We start from the raw sequence: 13,620 nt of genomic DNA on the forward strand, positions 1-13,620 counted from the left end.
AAAATATACGTAACAAAAATAACTTTTTAAGTGTACAGATGAGTGACATTAAGTTGGATATTGCATGGATATACTACATTTTGCTTATCTGTTCATCTGTGGATGGACATTGGGGTGTTCCCAGTTTTGGGCTGTGTGAATTATGTTGGGAACATTGGTGTGCAAGTATCTGTTGGAGTCCCTGCTTTCACTTATTTTGTGTATGTCTTCAGAAGTAGAATTGTTGGCTGGGCATGGTGACTCACACCTATAATCCCAGCATTTTGGGAGGCTGAGGCGGGTGGATCATTTGAAGTCAGGAGTTCAAGACTAGCCTAGCCAACATGGTGAAATCTTGTTTCTACTAAAATTACAAAAATTTTTGGGCTGGGTGTGATGGCTCAATGCCTGTCATCTCAGCACTTTGAGAGGCCAAAGCAGGTGAATCACCTGAGGTCAGGAGTATAAAACCAGCCTGGCCAACATAGTGAAACCACATCTCTACTAAAAATACAAAAATTACCTGGGTGTGGAGGCACGCACTTGTAATCCAAACTACTCGGGAGGCTGAGGCAGGAGATTTGCTTGAACCCGGGAGGCAGAGGTGGCAGTGAGCTGAGATTGTGCCATTGCAGTCCAGCCTGGGTGACCGAGTGAGACTCTGTCTCAAAGAAAAGTAGAATTGCTGAGTCATATGGTAATTCTGTGTTTAACTTTTTGAGGAACACCGGACTCTTTTCCAAACCACGGCACCGCGTTATGTCCCATCAGCCACGTGTTCAGTTGCTTCACATCTTCCCCACTTTTCCTAATCCCAGTGCGCATGAAGTAGTATCTTACTGTGTTTTGATTTGCATTTCTCTAATGATTAATGATGTTGAGCATATTTTCATGTGCTTATGGGCCATTTGTAAACCTTTAGAGAAATGTCTGTTCATATCTTCTATTCATTTTAAAAATTGGATTGTCTTTTTGTTGTTGAGGTATAAGATTTCTTTTTTTTTTTTTTTTTTTTTTTTTTTGAGACGGAGTTTCGCTCTTGTTACCCAGGCTGGAGTGCAATGGCGCGATCTCGGCTCACCGCAACCTCCGCCTCCTGGGTTCAGGCAATTCTCCTGCCTCAGCCTTCTGAGTAGCTGGGATTACAGGCACGCACCACCATGCCCAGCTAATTTTTTGTAGTTTTAGTAGAGGCGGGGTTTCACCATGTTGACCAGGATGGTCTCGATCTCTTGACCTCGTGATCCACCTGCCTCAGCCTCCCAAAGTGCTGGGATTACAGGCTTGAGCCACCGCGCCCGGCCTAAGATTTCTTTATATATTCTAGATATTAGGTGCTTATCAGATAAGCAGGAGAATTGCTCAAACCTGGGAGGTGGAGGTTGCCTGCACTCCAGCCTGAGCAACAGAGGAAGGAGACTGTCTAAAAAGAAGAAGAAGAAGAAGAAATATTGTGAAAACAGTCTTAGGACAGCATGTGGTGGATTGTAATGATTGTATTTGTTTGCTTCTTACCCCTTGTCTTCACCCAGAAAAGGATTATAGCAGCCTTTGTGACAAGCAACCGATAGGAAGACTTCTCTTCAGGCAGTTCTGTGATACCAGAGCCACCCTAAAGAGGCGCATTGAATTCTTGGATGCAGTGGTAAGCAGCTTATCTCTATATTGAGCAGCCCACCCAATCTTGAGCTTTTAAAAGTTTAAAAACTAGACCTGGGCAGTGATGTAGGAGTGGATGGACTGGCGTCTTGGTCTCATATTGTCTTTTTAGTACGGAAACCCCGTTAGTATAAAGTGGTATTTCGTGTAGAATTACATGTGAAGTGTTGGAGCATCACATGTTGTCACTGAGTGACTTTGAAACTGGGGCTTTAATTTGTATGAAGATGACAGACTAAGATGGCAATGCTTGTTCAGCCACCGGAAAAGTGTCCTTTCTGCACTCAACTGGCCAATGCTCTGAACTTAAAAACACTTTAACCTAGAAGCCTACGGAAGGGATAAAGTTTGCATAAGAAGAATGATCATGTTGGATGCAATTTACTGTGTTCAATAAATTTTCTAACATTCCTCTGTATCCTGTTTGAGATTTACTGTGATTTCCTTAAAGAAATTTTGTGTTTCCAAATCTTTATGGATACCATTGGCAAGCCTACAACTTCAAAACTATGAAATTCAGAAGCAAGTGACCAACAGAAAATTGGGAGAATGTAACGGAAAAATGCTGCTACTTTTGTGCCAGGTTATGACCCTTCTCTCAGCTTTGGTCTGCCCTAGCTGTATCAGCAGATGTGTACGGAGCACTTGCCGTATGCAGACATATATGATGTGTCTCATATCATTGAGTCTGAATTTGTTTTTCCTCTAACACAGCTTTTTAAAGACTTGAAAATATATGTTTATTTATCATATATTCTTTCAGAAAAGCATTTGCAGCTGTTTTGTTTGCTTCCTTCCCCCAGACCTCTCCCAGCCCTTTCCTTTCTGGCACTGTTGCTAGAATAAGGTGATTCTTCTTCTTTTTTTTTTTTTTGGAGACGGAGTTTTGCTCTTGTCCCCCAGGCTGGAGTGCAATGGCATGATCTCAGCTCACTGCAACCTCCGCCTCCTGGGTTCAAGGGATCCTCCTGCCTCAGCCTCCCGAATAGCCTGGGACTACAGGTATGCACCACCACACCCAGCTAATTTTTGTTATTTTTGGTAGAGATGGAGTTTCCCCATGTTGGCCAGGCTGGTCTCGAACTCCTGACCTCAGGTGATCTGCCTGCCTTGGCCTCCCGAAGTGCTGGGATTACAGGAGTGAGCCACTGCGCCTGGCCAGTTCTTTTTGAAGCCAGAGTTCCAATGTGGTGGGGCATGCCTACTCAGTTCTCGGATGGAACCTGGGTATAAGTTTTCATGCAGTGGGTAATGTTTGCCAAGCTGCTATATTTTAAGAATTTAGGGACCTGCTGTTCTTCCTTATGTTAAAATAGCTAAACTGCATTGTTGAAACTCTGTTTCTTTTTAGTCTTCTGATAGTGTCATGTTACCTATCGCTATGAGGCGACAGCCATTTGACTGCAGTAATAGGTTATGTTTTTGCTTTTTCTATAGCCACTGTGTAGGTTCAGAAATAATGCCCGATTGTGCTATTTTGCTGCGCTTACTGCTTTGACCATCCTTGTGATAGGTGATGACAGGCTCTGTGAGCTTCTCAAGGGAAGGGGCTGCATCTTGTTCATTTCCCTCTCATGGCACCTGGCATGGTTGTTTGCCCTGTTTCTTGATCATTGAATGAATTAATGGCGTCTGTATCAGTCAGGATTCAACCAGAGAACCAGAACGCATAGGAGATGGATAGGACATTTACTGTAAGGAATTCGCTTACGCAATTGTGAGTCTGGTTAGGAAAGTGTGAAATCTGTAAGACAGACCATCAGGAGGGGCATGGTAGGACTCTCTGGAAATGGGCTGAAGCTGCTGTCCTCAGGCAGAATTTCTTCTAACGGGAGGACTCATCTCTGTTCTTAACACCTTTCAACTAGGTGTGAAGGTTAGGGTCACCTAGATTATCTAGCATAATCTCCTTCATTTGAAGTCAACTGATGGTAGACTTTAATCATATGTACAAATACCTTCACAGCAACACCTGGATTTGTGTTTGATTGAATAATTGGGGACTATAGCTTTCCTAGTTGGCTTATTGAAGGACCATCGCAGGATCAGACTTGCTTTCTCTTCCATTAATTGCATGCCACACGGTATCCAGAACTCCCAGCACTTAGGTGTGTTTTTTTTTTTTTTTTTTTTTTTTTTTGAGACTAAGTCTCGCTCCATCACCCAGGTTGGAGTTTAATGGCTCCTTCTCAGCTCACTGTAACCTCTGCCTCCCAGGTTCAAGTGATCCTTCTTGCCTTAGCCTCTTGAGTAGCTGGGGTTACAGGTATGCACCACCACACCCAGCTAATTTTTGTATTTCAGTAGAGACAGAGTTTCACTGTGTTGGCCAAGCTGGTCTTGAACTCCTGACCTCAGGTGATCAACCCACGTTGGCTTCCCAAAGTGCTAGGATTACACATGTGAGCCACCATCCCCACACTTAAGTTTAAAGATTCCTTAAGTAAACAGCATACTTGTTATTTGTCACGATGAGTACAGCGCCCTTGAACATAGAAGGTGAAGCTGGGTCTGTCTGGGTCATTAGGCTGATGGTCATGGAGCTGTGCTGGGCCTGTGAAGGATACGGGACCAGTAGATCAACTTCCTTCAGCCTTCATTTCCTTCCTTCTCTCTTCAGCTGCCATCTGGCTTTTGGCTTCACTACTCTTTTAAGGTCCGCTACGTGCAAAACCCTGTAGCTTTATGTGAGGCATCTTCATGCTGGAGTTTCTATGGCTGCTGACGTTATTGATTAGCTCCTTCTTGAAATTCTCTTAGCTAGACATTTATGACCTCTCCTTAGGTTTTCTTTTTCTCTTATCAATTATTTTCCAGTTCTTCTTTGTGGTCTATCCTCTGTACATTTTTAGATATTGGTCAAGGTGTGCTGACCATTCTGCTGGTTTCTGGCCTGGATGATACCACCCACTCCTGTGGTCTGTCCCGTGCACTAGTTGCAGATGACCCTACTTTGGTATCACCAGCTCTGACTTCCCCCGGGAGCTTTGGACCTAGCTTCACAAGTGTCCCTTGGACATCTGGAAATTGCTGTTGCCTAGAACAGTTTAAGCTGTTTATTTTATTTGGACACCTTTAATGGATGAAATGTAATACGGCATAGAAAGTATTATGGGAAGCATTGCTCTAAAACTTCATTAACCTCCTTTGAAAAACTGACTTCTTCCCCTCTCCTACCCCTTACTTTCCCAAAGAAGAGCTATAGATACTTGATCAATAGCATTGGTCTGTGGCTCTGAGGATATCAAACCAATCCTGAAAGTCAAAGAATTTGGAACATTATCAGTGAAGAAGCTTAACTACCTTTTTTTTTTTAAGAGATGGGAGCTCGCTGTGATGCCCAGGCTGGCCTCGAGCTCCTGTGCTCAAGTGATCCCGAGTGCTGGAACCGCAGGGCTGCACCACACCACACCAGCTTAACTACTTTTCTCCTTTCTTCCCTGTCTCCAATCAGGCAGAATATGAAGTGGCAGATGATGAGAACCGAAGTGATTGTGGACTGTCAGTCTTCAACAGTTTCTTCAATGATAAGGTGTGTTTTCTTCTTTATATTAAAGATTCGTAAATAAATAATCAGAGCACATAGCCCTTTTTACTTTGTTGGATAAGACATATGTTAAAAGCATTAATTCAGCTGAGTGTGGTGGCTCATGCCTGTAATCCCAGCACTTTGAGAGGCTGAGGAAGGAAGATCTCTTTAGCCCAGGAATTTGACACCAGTCTGGCCAACATAGTGAGACCATCTCTACAAAAAATAAACAAAAAAACTAGCTGGGCACAGTGGTGTGCATCTGTAGTCCCAGCTACTTGGGAGGCTGAGGTGCGAGAATCGCTTGAGCCCAGGAGATTGAGGCGGCTGTGAGCCAAGGCCACGCCAATGCATTCTAGCCTGGGTGACAGAGCAAGACCCTGTCTTAAAAAAATAAAAACTAAGATCAGGCCCAGTGGCTCATCCCTGTAATCTCAGCACTTTGGGAGGCCGAGGCAGGCAGATTACTTGAGCTCAAGAGTTTGAGACCAACCTGGGCAACATGGCAAAATGCCATTACTACAAAAAAGGGAAAAATAATTAGCTAAGCACAGGGGTGTGCACCTGTGTTCCCAGCTACTTGGTAGTCTCAGGTGGGAGGATTGTGTGAGCCCAGGAGGTTCAAGGCTGCGGTGAGCTAGGATCATACACTCTAGCCTGGACAGCAGAGTAAGACCCTGCTTCAAAACCACCCCCCAACATGAATTAATCTTAAAAAGCTTAACTTTATTATAAATGTTTCTCTTTTGCATTTTTTTGTTTGATGTCATGAGGAAATTAACAATTAGATATCTTTAAAACATTGATTCGGCCAGGTGCGGTGGCTCAGCCTGTAATCCTAGCACTTTGGGAGGCCGAAGTAGGTGGACCACAGGGTCAAGAGATTGAGACCATCCTGGCCAACATAGTGAAACCCTGTCTCTACTAAAAATACAAAAATTAGCTGGGTGTGGTGGTGCGTGCCTGTAGTCCCAGCGACTCGGAAGGCTGAGACAGGAGAATTGCTTGAAGCCAGGAGGCAGGGGTTGCAGTGAGCCGAGATCGTGCTGCTGCACTCCAGCCTGGCGCCTGGCAAAAGAGTGAGACTTCGTCTCCAAAAAAAAAAAGAGATTGATTCAAAATATTTAAAAGTGGCCGGGCGCGGTGGCTCAAGCCTGTAATCCCAGCACTTTGGGAGGCCGAGGCGGGTGGATCACGAGGTCAAGAGATCGAGACCATCCTGGTCAACACGGTGAAACCCCGTCTCTACTAAAAATACAAAAAATCAGCTGGGCATGGTGGCGCGTGCCTGTAATCCCAGCTACTCAGGAGGCTGAGGCAGGAGAATTGCCTGAACCCAGGAGGTGGAGGTTGCGGTGAGCCGAGATCGCGCCATTGCACTCCAGCCTGGGTAACATGAGTGAAACTCCGTCTCAAAAAAAAAAAAAAAAAACATTTAAAAGTTTCAGAATATAGAGTTGGAGAATTTTATTTGTCTCTCTTGGACTAAAAATAACATTTTTTTCTAAAAGTTTGAATGGGTTTTAGCTTTTAGGTTCTTGTACAGGTGTTGATCGACTTACCACCTATGCAACTTGCGACCATTCGACTTTACGACCACAATTGCTAGCCACAACTGCTCCGCGACTGGCAGCGCAAACGTTGCCCAGCTGGGCGTACGACAGTGCGGACCAGCTTCCGGCAGCACTACCATCTCCACGTGCACCATTTCAACTGTACATATAGCCTATTCAACTTACGACCGGTCCGCGGTCCCAACCGTGGTCGTAAGTCGAGCACTAGCTGTAGTTAGTATGTCGCTGCGTTAGAGCTGTTTCCTTCCATATGTCTTCTCTTAGAGAGCAGGAATAGAAATGATAGCAAACATGTAATTAGTACTACTCCAGGCCGGGTGCAGGGGCTCACGCCTGTAATCCCAACACTTTGGGAGGCCAAGGCAGGCAGATCATTTGAGGTCAAGAATTTGACACAGGCCTGGCCAATATGGTGAAACCCTGTCTCTACTAAAAATACAAAAATGAACCAGGCATGGTGGTGCATGCCTGTAATCCCAGCTACTAGGGGGGCTGAGGCGTGAGAATCACTTGAACCCAGGAGGTGAAGGTCGCAGTGAGCTGAGATCGCATCACAACACTCCAGCCTGTTCAACAAGTGAGACTCTGTCTCAAAACAAAACAAAACAAAACAAACAATATAACAAAAAAACACAACACTGCTCTAACATGTAGTACATTATGTAATTATCACAGCAAACCGATGAGGTAGATAGTATTGTCAAGTCTATTTTCCTACGATAAGACTGAAAATCAGTGACCAAGTGACTTACCCAGGGTTACACACCCAGTAAGCGTCGGAACCAGGAACCAAACATGCAGAGAATGGAATTAGAGAATAGTGTGGTGAGAATGAGTTCAAAATATTTGGGTTTGAAGCGTAGCCAGCTGCATAGAGGGCCATCAACTTCGGGGAGCTTTGCTGTGCAAAAGATAGAGCACCAGCAGGACCGTCTACCAGCACAAAGACCCATGCAGCAGGTGGTGTCAGAGGCATGACTCAGACCCTAATGAGTTTCTGCCCCAGCCTCCAGCCCCACAGGTTCCTCTTCTCAAACATAGCAGTTACAACATGCTCATATTTGTAGGTGCCCCAGGACACTAGTTAGAATGAGTAGAAGTTTCATTTATCTAGTTCTAATTTTTAATTTTTTTTTTTGAGACAGAACCTCGCTCTGTTGCCCAGGCTGGAGTGCAGTGGTGCGATCTCGGCTCACTGCAACCTCTGCCTCCAGGGTTCAAGTGATTCACATGCCTCAACCACCTGAGTAGCTTGGATTACAGGTGTGTACCACCACACTTGGCTAATTTTTGTATTTTTAGTACAGACGGTGTTTCACCATGTTGGCCAGGCTGGTCTTGAACTCCTGGCCTCAAGTGATCTGCCTGTCTTGGCTTCCTAAATTGCGGGGATTACAGGCATGAGCCCCACACCCGGCTCCATTTATCTAGTTATTTTGTCTTTTTTTTTTTTTTAACTCCCTTTTCTTTTTTCACCTCTCCTGAAGATACCCATATAGCAAGGGAGGGTATCAAGAAGAAAGGAATAATTATAAAGAGGAAAGAAAGATTTCAAAATGAATGATGGTAGCTGTGGCAAATGTGGAAGGGGAAGGAAGGGAAGTTACGTATCCGTGGCTGGGTGCCTCAGTCTGTTCTGTGCTGCTGTAACAGAATGCCAGAGATTGGGTCATTTATTTAACTTCTATTTTAAGTTCAGGGTACATGTGCAGGTTTTTTAATGTAGGTAAGCTTGTATCATGGGGTGTTGTACAGATTATTTCATCACCCAGGTATGAAGCCTAGCACCCATTATTTATCTTTCTTGATCTGCTCCTTCCTCCCCGCCCAATCATCCAATAGGTCCCACTGTGTGTTGTTCCCCTCTGTGTCCACGTGTTCTCATCATTTAGCTCCCACTTACAAGTGAGGACATGTGGTATTTGGTTTTTTGTTCCTGTGTTAGTTTGCTAAAGATAATGACCTCCAGCTGCATCTGTGTCCCTGCAAAGAACATGATCATTCTTTTTTATGGCTGCATAGTATTCCATAGTGTATATGTACCCCATTTTCTTTATTCAGTTTATCACTGATGAGCATTTAGGTTGATTCCATGTCTTTGCTATTGTGCATAGTGTTGCAATGAACATATGCATGCATGGAGACTGGGTAATTTATAATAAAAAGAAATGTCTTGGCTCACAGTTTTAGACGCTAGGATGCTGAATTCAAGGTACTGTTGACCTAAAAGGAAGAAGCTGAGACAGAAAATGTAATTTTATTAAAGAGTTAAAAAAAAAAAAAACTGGCCGGGTGCGGTGGCTCACGCCTGTAATCCCAACACTTTGGGAGGCCGAGGCGGGCAGATCATGAGGTCAGGAGTTCAAGACCATCCTGGCCAACATGGTGAAACTCTGTCTTTACTAAAAATACAAAAATTAGCTGGGGGTGGTGGTGCGAGCCTGTAGTCCCAGCTATGTGGGAGGCTAAGGCAGGAGAATTGCTTGAACCCGGGAGGCGGAGGTTGCAGTGAGCTGAGATTGTGCCACTGCATTCCAGCCTGGCGCCTGGCAACAGAACGAGACTCTGTCTCAAAAAAAAAAACCAAAAGAACAAAAAGAGTTTACAGCCGGGCGAGGTGGCTCACATCTGTAACTTTGGGAGGCCGAGGTGGGCAGATCACCTGAGGTCAGGAATTCAAGACCAGCCTGGCCAACATGGTGAAACCTCTCTTCTACCAAACAAAAAAAAAAAAAAAAAAAAAAAAAATTAGCTGGGTGTGGTAGCACAAGCCTGTAATCCCAGCTACTCGGGAGGCTGAGGGAGGAGAATTGCTTGAACCCGGGAGGCAGAGGTTACTGTGAGCCAATATTGTGTCACTGCACTCCAGCCTGGGCGATGAAGTGAGACTCTTTCTCAAAAAAAAAAAAAAGTGTTTAGTTGAGCCAAAGTAAAGACAGCTGCATGGGACCCACTCCCAAGTTGCCTTGGGAAGTGCTCTGTTGGCCTTGGTTACTGGCAGGCTTTAAAGGCAAAGGAGTGGGCTGATACAAAGTTGTTTGACAGGAACTCTCACTGATTTAAGAGAGAACAGTGATCAGTGATTGGCTCTACATTGTTGAACGACAGGGTGAGAGTGTGAGTTGCGGTGTGCAGTATATGGCATTTATAGAGACTTGGCATCGGCCTAGAGACCACTAGTATGTGGCTTCAAGACGTAATTATTTAGCTCAGGGGGCAGTGAGACATGACTGCCCTGGGCCTGATAATTTGAAGGGGCTCACATTCCTCAGACAAAAAGCTTCTTTTTTTCCCCCTCTTAGTGCCAGCATCTGGCAAGGGCCTCCTTGCTGTATTGTCACATGGTGGAAGGGCAGAGAGAGAGAGATTGCTTGCACACATGTCTGAGCATGTGCACACAAAACAGGGTGACCTACTCCAGGTTAACCAGATAAGGGCGTTAGTCCCGTCATGGAGGTGGAACCTCTTAAATGCCTCTTAATGGCCCTACCTCCCAATACTGTCACAGTGTCAATTAAATGTCATCATGAGCTTTGAGGGGGCTGGACAAACGTTCAGATGGTAGCACTTGGTAACACAGAGATGTTTATGGACTGCCTGAAGATGGTGTAGCTGGAAAGCTTTGTTTTTCTTTTCTTACCAGCAGCTGGGGAGATGGCCACACTCTCCCTCTTCCCACCTCATGGCCCTGCTCTTATGCTTCACCGAAGCAAAAACCAAACAAATGAAAAGCAGTGATTCACATCATTGTTGTAGGTTTTCCTTTTCTTGTCTTTTATTTAAAAGCAGCAAGGTGAGTACCCAATGTTAAACAAACAAAAACAAACAAACCAGCAACAATAAACTGCTCTTTCTCTTACATGCTAAAAAGGGAACCCCCTCGGCTAGGTGGGGTGGCTCATGCCTGTAATCCCAGCACTTTGGGAGGCCAAGACAGGAGGATCTCTTGATGCCAGGAGTTTAAGAAAAGGGAACTCCTTGAGGCCACTTCCTCAAATTTCAACAACCCAGAATATTCCAAGTACCTAAAAGTAAAGCAGGACTGTGTGTGTTCGTTCTCACATGTCTTTATTCAGTCACGCAGACATTCTTAGTTTTTCTTCGTTTTTCTCTCCGGATTCTCAAGTATTAAAATTCAGCCAAATTTGAATTTATGGTTTAAAAGAATCATAACCATGTGCCTAAATGAAGTAGTTTCAAGGACAAAAAAAAAAAAAAAAGAATCATAACCAAAACCAAGTGGGTTTTTCCCTAGGGATACAAAATTGGTTCAATATTTGAAAATCAATTAATATAATATACCATATTAATAGAATAAAAGATTTTAAAACCACATGATCATCTAAATAGACAAAGAAAAGGCATTTGATGAAATTCACACCCTTCATAATAAAAACACTGAGCACACTAGGAATGAATTAGTCCCTTCATGAAAGTGGAACCTCTTAAATGCATCTTAATGGTCCTGCCTCCCAATGCTGTCACAGTAACAATTGAAGTCAACATGAGCTTTGGCAGGGAGGGGCAGATGTTCAAATGATAGCACTTGGTGATAGAGAGAGATGTTTACGGGTTACTCAGCCTAATAAATGATATCTATGAAATATCCATAGCCAACATCATACTTAAATGGGAAAGACTAGGCCGGGTGCGGTGGCTCACCCCTGTAATCCCAGCGCTTTGGGAGGCCGAGGTGGGCGGATCACCTGAGGTCAGGAGTTGGACCAGCATGGCCAGCATGGTGAAACCCCGACTCTACTAAAAATACAAAAATTAGCTAGACCTGGTGTTTCGAGCCTGTACTCCCGGCAACTAGGGAAGCTGGGTAGGAGAATCGCTTGAACCCGGGAGGCGAAGGTTGCAGTGAGTTGAGATAGCACCACTGCACTCCAGCCTGGGGCGACAGAGTGAGACTCCATCTTGGGGGGAAAAAAAAAAAGACTAGATGTTTTCCTTCAAGATTAGGAATAAGACAAGATTGTCCACCTTCACCACTTCTGTTCAACTGGAGGGTCAATTTAGGTTCCATTGTACTGGAGGTTCTAGAAGGGGCAATTGGACAAGAAAAAGAAATAAAGGTATTGGCTGGGCTCAGTGGCTCATGCCTGTAATCCCAGCACTTTGGGAGGCCAAGGCAGATGGATCACCAGAGGTCAGGAGTTTGAAACCAGCCCGGCCAACATGGTAAACCCCATCTCTACTAAAAACACAAAAATTAGCTGGGCGTAGTGGTGGGCACCTATATTCCCAGCTACTCAGAAGGCTGAGGCAGTAAAGTTGCTTGAACCCAGGAGGAGGAGGTTACAGTGAGCCAAGGTCACACCGTTGCACTCCAGCTTGGGTGACAGAGCAAGACTCTGTCTCAAAAAAAAGAAAAGAAAAGAAAGAAAGAAAAGCTATTTAGACTGTAAAGGAAGAAGTAAAACTCTCTATTTGCAGATGACATAAGCTTGAATATAGAAAATTCTAAGGAATCCACACGGAAAGAAAAAGACTACTGGAGTTAATAAGGGAATCTGGTAAGGCTGCAAGATACTAAATCACTATACAAAATTCAATTGTATTCCTATATACTAGCAATTAAAATCCAAAAAACAAGAAACCAATTCCCTTTGTATAGCATCAAAAAAGAATAAAATACTTAAGAATGAATGTAACAAAATAAGTGTAATAACACTTATACTCTGAAAACTAGAAAGCACTGAAAAAAAATTAAAGAAGACCTAAAGAAATGGAAAGACATCTCGTGTTCATGAATCAGAAGACTTAATATTAAGATGGCAATACTCTCCAAATTGATCTATAGATTTAGTTGGAGGGCTCACACTCCTCAGTTTCAAAACTCACCACAAAGCTACAGTAATCAAGACACTATGGTCCTAGCATGATGATAGACATATAGTGGTCAATGGTATGAAATTGAGGAGTATAGAAATAAATTAATGCATTTGTTTTAGTACATTTTGTGCCACTATATCAGAATACCTGAGATTGGGTAATTTACAAAGAACAGAGATTTATTTCTTACAGTTCTGAAAGCTGAAAGTCCAAGGTCAAGGAGTCCACATCTAGTGAGAGCCCATTTGCTGTGTCATCCAGGGCAGAAGAATAAGAGGGCATGCACACGCCTGGGGTTGGGGGGAAGGGGCTGAGCTTAGCTTTTTATCAGGAACCTACCGTAACAATAACTAAACCAATCCTGAGGTAGCAGCATGAATCCATTTATGAGGGGCAGAGCCCTCATGATCTAATCACCTTTTAAAGGTCCCACCTCTCAACATTGTGCTGGGAATTAACTTACCAACATGCTGGGTGCAATGGCTCACATCTGTAATCCCAGCGCTTTGGAAGGCGGAGGCGGGCGGATCATGAGGTCAGGAGATGGAGACTATCCTGGCTAACACGATGAAACCCCGTCTCTACTATAAATACAAAAAATTAGTCAGGCATGGTGGCATATGTCTGTAGTCCTAGCCACTTGGGAGGCTGAGGCAGGAGAATTGCTTGAACCCGGCAGGCAGAGGTTGCAGTGAACTGAGATTGCACCGCTGCACTCCAGCCTGGGCGAGAGTGCATGACTTCGTCTCAAAAAAAAAAAAAAAAAAAAAAGTTACCGACACATGAACTTTGGGGCACACATTCAAACCATAACACATTAACAGTCGATTAATTGCCTTATCACAAGGATGCCAAGACAATTCGACTGGGAGACAGAGTAGTCTTTTCAACAAATGGTGCTGGAACAGCTGGACAGCCACATGCAGAGAATCACATCGAACCCCTACCTCATTCCATAAACAAAACATGAATGCCGAATGTATCAAAGACCTAAATATAAGAGCTAAAACTATACAACTCTTAGAGGAAAGCGTAGGTATA

The 13,620-nt window shown here is 44.1% G+C and overlaps 1 protein-coding gene across 16 annotated transcripts in view; it reads left to right on the forward strand.

The window, feature by feature from the left end:
- The window catches only part of GRK4 (G protein-coupled receptor kinase 4), a 64,442-nt gene that overhangs the window by 11,963 nt on the left and 38,859 nt on the right, over window positions 1-13,620 (forward strand). For 14 of the 16 annotated variants that reach the window (XM_032254003.1, XM_032254006.1, XM_032254007.1 and 11 more), the window contains 2 exons: window positions 1,512-1,624; window positions 5,093-5,170. In XM_032254003.1, the coding sequence (XP_032109894.1) occupies window positions 1,512-1,624; window positions 5,093-5,170 (191 nt within the window). Of the gene's footprint in view, window positions 1-1,511; window positions 1,625-5,092; window positions 5,171-13,620 lie in introns of those variants that run through there. The other 2 variants (XM_032254013.1, XM_032254011.1) reach the window with 1 other exon arrangement.

This window comes from Sapajus apella, unplaced genomic scaffold, assembly GCF_009761245.1.
Source record: "Sapajus apella isolate SASKATOON/1434 unplaced genomic scaffold, GSC_monkey_1.0 scaffold85, whole genome shotgun sequence".
In the NCBI taxonomy this organism is placed as follows: domain Eukaryota; kingdom Metazoa; phylum Chordata; class Mammalia; order Primates; family Cebidae; genus Sapajus; species Sapajus apella.